Raw genomic sequence first — 5,114 nt, 5'->3', positions numbered from 1 at the left:
CTCGGTGAAATTTGTATGGCTATTTTCAAGCAGTATACTGTAGCTCCAAAGTGCCCTGAGACAACACATCTGACCTGTAGTTCTTAATTTCCATGGCTTCTCAGTTACATCTTCCTGACAGTTCAAAAGGTATTCTATTTAGGAATAGCACTTGGAAGGATTTGACACAGTAATTTCTGCCAAATACATAGTATTAATATTAAAAAAAAAAAAAAAATCAATCTGTTCTGGTTTTCATAAGCTATGCACCAGAACAAAATGCTACTGAAGCTGTTTTCCCTCTAATACCTGTCCAATGCATTTAAATTACTGTAATACTTTTGTTTCTGACCATGTATCTCTACTTGCAAAAACACCCTCATTGCTGTAGTAGTGTAATTTCTCTAAAACAAACAGAGAAGAAGAAAGTCTGTTTACTGCATGGAAATAGAATGACTGTTGTCCTGGTTGTCATGTTAGATGAATTCTATTATAAAGCGAAGGAGTTTCCTGGAAAAAGAATACCTCGAGTTGCTACAGTAACATCAATTTCTCAGCAGTTATTTCAGATGTAAGCAGATGACAGCTTGAGAAATGTGAAAAGGTTTCTTTTGACAAGAGAAGAATATGTGTTTGCCAAAGCTATGAATGGTTTTAAAAAAGTAATTCTGTATTACTGTAGCTACAGAAGTACAAACAAAACAATTCCAGAAGTTGCCACCTCCAAAGCAGCAGAGCTAATTCCACTTTTAAGTATACACAGCACGGGCCACTCACCTTCTAAACATTCCTTCTTATTGTCTAGCTTCTCATGGGCCTTGGCGCGTCTGAAGAGAGCTTTGACATACTTAGGGTTAAGCTCAACAGCCTTTGTGCAATCTTGTGCCACTTCTGTCCATTTTTGCTGTGGGCAGAAAACAACACAGTGAGAGAGGCCCCACTCAGCTCCCTGCGTTGGCTCCCCACAGCCAACTCCAGGGTCACGCGCACCCAGCGTGGCTGCGGCTCCGGGTGCTCCGGTTCCCCTGCTTGCCTCTGCTCCTGCAAGTGCCTCAGGGACAAACTGCCTGGGCACCACTGCAAACCACCTGCACAGAAAAGCCCCGGAACAGAAATGGAATTCCTACAGAAATATTAAACCAGACAGTGTAAAAATCCCATGGGAGAACATAACGAGTTGAAGCAAAGATGCTTGCAGGAGGTAACACGGGGGCTGAAAGACTGGTGTAAAACAACTAGAAGGAAAAAGATGGAAATATAATGAAACCAAACAAGTTCACCAAAGTCCTGAAACTTTTTTTTTTCCAAATTATTTAAATTTATCAAAACATGCTTTTCTAATAGAGAAACCACACACATTTGGGATTCATTAAGGCATGAATTTGTGTTAGACAAGAACTGGTTTATCCTTCCTCTAACACCAGATTTATGTAAGCACAGTCTCTCACTTGATACTTCAGATTGTACAAAGCCAACTTTTCGACTCCTTTATACAGCTCACCAACTCGACCTCAAAAGCAAATCCATCATACCATAATAAGCAACACTGGTTGACTTCTAAAATAACACCAAGTATACTCAGCTGTTGAGTAAATGTTACTTCCCTATGTGCAAAATTTAGGTCTTGGCCTTTACTATGATCTCTGTGATTTTTTTTGAAGTATCATCCTTCCAAAATATTTGGCCTTTCACCTTTCTTTCATACTCAAGAGAAGTAAAATTAACTTATACACAAGAAAATTATTCCAGAGAAAAATAAATTAAAACTTTGTCTTAGAAGAACAGGATGCACAAGAATTGCATAAGATAGACTGAGAGTAGTTAACAGAAAATAATTTTATTTACATGTAGAAAAATATGATGAGCTGAAAAAAGCTGCAACAGCATCTTATTGTGAAGGCAGCAGATGTTATTACCTGGGACCTTTCAGTGGATGAAAGTGACAAAATACAAAATTGATAATGCTACTTTTTTTAATAAACACGTAATTATCTTTAATTTCTTACCAGTTGTTCATAGGCAGCAGCTCTATTTTGATAGAAGGTAGAAAGATCAAGGTTTTTCTCAGGAGGGCACAGGCTGATAGCCTCAGTGTAACACTGAATAGCTAGCTCATATTTTCCTGCTTTAAAATATTTGTTTCCTTTGTTCTTGGCTGCTTGGGCTCTACCAAGAGGGCTCTGAAAAAGAAAGTGATAGGTTAGTTCAAATTAAAAAGGCATCACAGCACACAAGCTATGCACTTTACGGCTCATCTTCAAAGATATGAAAATGGATCTGAGTTGTAAACTGTAGCCCAGACTTCTGAAAAATCTCACTGATTTCATTTCCTGGAAACATACAAGAATTTTCTTTTGCAAGTGTAGCAGACAGGAGACAACCTCTTCACAAGATTCACTACAATGGCAATAAACAATGCAGTGATTTCTGTTTGGAAAGCTAAACAGATTGTAATCTTTTACATGGCTGGTGATCAGAAGAACCAATGAGGTAAGCTGTTTCTGCAAAGGCTAAACGTGCAAAGACAACAAAGTCCTCAAAGCAATTCAGACAGAAGAGTTTCCTTCTGAAATACATACAGCCTGTAAGACCAGAGGTGACTCATCAGACCATGAATTAAATATGGAAAACATCTTGTGGAAAGACCTATTGAGCAAGACAAATAAAAACCTCTAAGGAAAATAAAGCTGGTTTGCCTTTCATGCACTAGACAAAGCAACTTTATAGCTGACTCCTCTACAGCTTCACACACTGCTTCCCACAATAACAAGTGTTGGACCATCACCATCTTAGCAGGGGATGGGAAACTTTGCTGACTGGCCTGAGATCCTGCTAAATGCATCTTTATGTTCTGCACCACATGTTGATGATCTGTATTTCTGCAGAAACTAACATTGCTACCTGCAATCCCTAGATTTACACATCAGTTATCAAATCTTGTGGTTTGTAAGGGATCAGATGTAGAAGTGCTCTATCAAAGGGGTGTAACCTGCATTCAAGAAATAAAGAGCCGCAGAAGATTCTAACATTGATCTTCTGGATTTCTGCTCCTCTGTCACAGCCTTGCTTCATTGACAACATTTTGGGACAGTTCTGCCAGACAGAAATGAACAGATGTATAAGTACATATGCCATTCTACAAACCTTTATGAGGAGGGAAAGACTACAGACTGGGGACAGGAGTGCCTTTAACAATAGCTGCGGGATTCACTGCATCTCTCCTGCACTTCAGATCATCTAGGATTTGTTGGGAACTGTTCCTGCTGCTCTTTGACCATACTTCTGCCTCCTCTCCCCACTCATCCACTGCCAGGGCCAAACTACAACCAGACAGCTGTAACACAAATTTAAAACCAACTTTGCATTTCACTTGCCCATTCCCCTTAATATCTGCTCATTTCATTCCAACCTGATCAATTTTTGCATCTAAGTGATTTACTTTAAAACTGAAAACCTGAGGGGAAGCCAGGACTTGCTCTACAACCTGTCTTTTAAGGCCTGGATCCCTATCCTGACAGGAGAAAATCAGATAATGGGTACTAGCCTTAGTTCCTACATAAAAGCAGGCATCCAAATAGAACAAAAGGATCTTAGAGGCATTATGCTGAGGGGAGACTTACAAGTGAAACCATATAAGGGAGAGAATTTCTTAAATATCCCTACTGCCAGAAAAGCTCTTTTCTCACAAGTCATTAATCATTGGGCTCACAGGAAATCAATCTGCGCCGTCTTCATTGTTCACAGAACAAGGCAATCTGCTAGGCTTTCAGATTTTTCTATTGTAAGGCTTTAAATTTAAGTTGATAAAAGATTATTAACTTCACCCCATACATTCTGTGTAACTCTGTGGATACATAAGCCAGAATTAGAGTGCAAATATTTTTACTGAGAGCCAAGTAACTGTGTATCTGATAAGCTGTTTCTTTAAAACTTAACCAAAGTCTCAAAAGGTTAAATTTATTTTGAGCAGGTCCTAAATTTACCTCCAAATACAACGCTTTTCTTTTAACAAAGGAAAGGGTTATGCATATGCTGCAAACTTAAATGCATGCAAGTTAGCTTGAATTTTTTCTTGTGCATTTCTAGAGCAAACCACATTAAAAATGCCTTTCTGTAATAATCTCACAAAATTCAGTGCTGTTCCTATTAACTTGGATGGAAAAACACATGATATGGGCCACGTTGTATCATTCATACATGTGTTCCCAGTGTGAAAATTATTTAAGACTGCAGAAATTAAGCCTAACTGCAGCTAGGTTACTACTTTATGATCACTGCCAATTGCTGGAGGCCAGGGATCTCCTATCCCAGTGTGTGCCCCAGGCTGAGCAGTCCATGTGTTCCATCCTAGGCACTCTGAGAGCCCTGCCCCACAGCCCTTGAGTAAAGACACAAAGCTACAGATGACGAGTGCTGGATAACACCCAACGGCTGCTCCAGTGCCAGGCGTGGGAATCGTAACTGGAAACAAGATGTGTAGGTCTGGGGCCGTCACTGGTGCTCTGCTGGTTTTCGGGAAGCATCAAGTCTTCAGACAAGCCTACAAAGTGTGCATGCACAACAGTGAACAAAAACTTCAGAGGCTACGGACATGATGCCGAAGTTATTAAAAGAAGTAACTCTGTAATGTGAGTGAACTTTTAGTAACAGAGGCAGGGTCGCAGACCACACAACCAATCATACAGAAATGAATCATGGAACATTTGCTGACTCTGTGGGTACCCCCTGCTGCACCCATTGCATGAGGCAAGAAATGTGGGGGTAAAGAGTCAGAACTTAGAGCACAACACGCTCTCATGCAGTAAGTCAGCAGTAGTGCCCAAGGCAAGGAAGAAATCAACTTGTTTGTTTGTTTATGCTGCCTTAAACTAGACTGCTTGCTCTGAGATGTTTTATCTCTGCACTCTTAGTCAAACTGCTCTGCTGTAGCTCTCAGTATGCTCCCAAAACACCACCAAATCCAATGCATGTTTTTGTTGGGTTTGGTGAGGTTTTTTGCTGTTGTTGGTTTGGAGGCTTTTTGGTGGCTGTTTATTTAAAAACAAAAGATATTAAAGAACTCACATTACAATATAGTCTGCAATACCTTTTTGTGATAGCACTAGTAAGAATATGAAAAGTAATTCTTCACATAA

General features: G+C 39.8%; 1 protein-coding gene across 1 annotated transcript in view; it reads right to left on the bottom strand.

Annotated features, from left to right (window-relative positions):
• TOMM70 (translocase of outer mitochondrial membrane 70) overlaps window positions 1-3,060 on the bottom strand; it is a 16,444-nt gene extending 13,384 nt beyond the window's left edge. Inside the window, exons 1-4 of the mRNA XM_017731644.1 lie at window positions 3,007-3,060; window positions 2,322-2,489; window positions 1,986-2,159; window positions 757-883 (exon numbers count right to left, since the gene is read on the bottom strand). Coding sequence (XP_017587133.1) covers window positions 757-883; window positions 1,986-2,159; window positions 2,322-2,489; window positions 3,007-3,060 — 523 coding nt within the window. The remainder of the gene's footprint in view (window positions 1-756; window positions 884-1,985; window positions 2,160-2,321; window positions 2,490-3,006) is intronic.
• Window positions 3,061-5,114: the final 2,054 nt, after the last annotated feature.

Source organism: Corvus brachyrhynchos, unplaced genomic scaffold, assembly GCF_000691975.1.
Source record: "Corvus brachyrhynchos isolate BGI_N302 unplaced genomic scaffold, ASM69197v1 scaffold3, whole genome shotgun sequence".
Classification (NCBI taxonomy): domain Eukaryota; kingdom Metazoa; phylum Chordata; class Aves; order Passeriformes; family Corvidae; genus Corvus; species Corvus brachyrhynchos.
The sequence above is the reverse complement of the archived record's forward strand: the minus strand, read 5'-3'. Positions and strand labels throughout refer to the sequence as shown.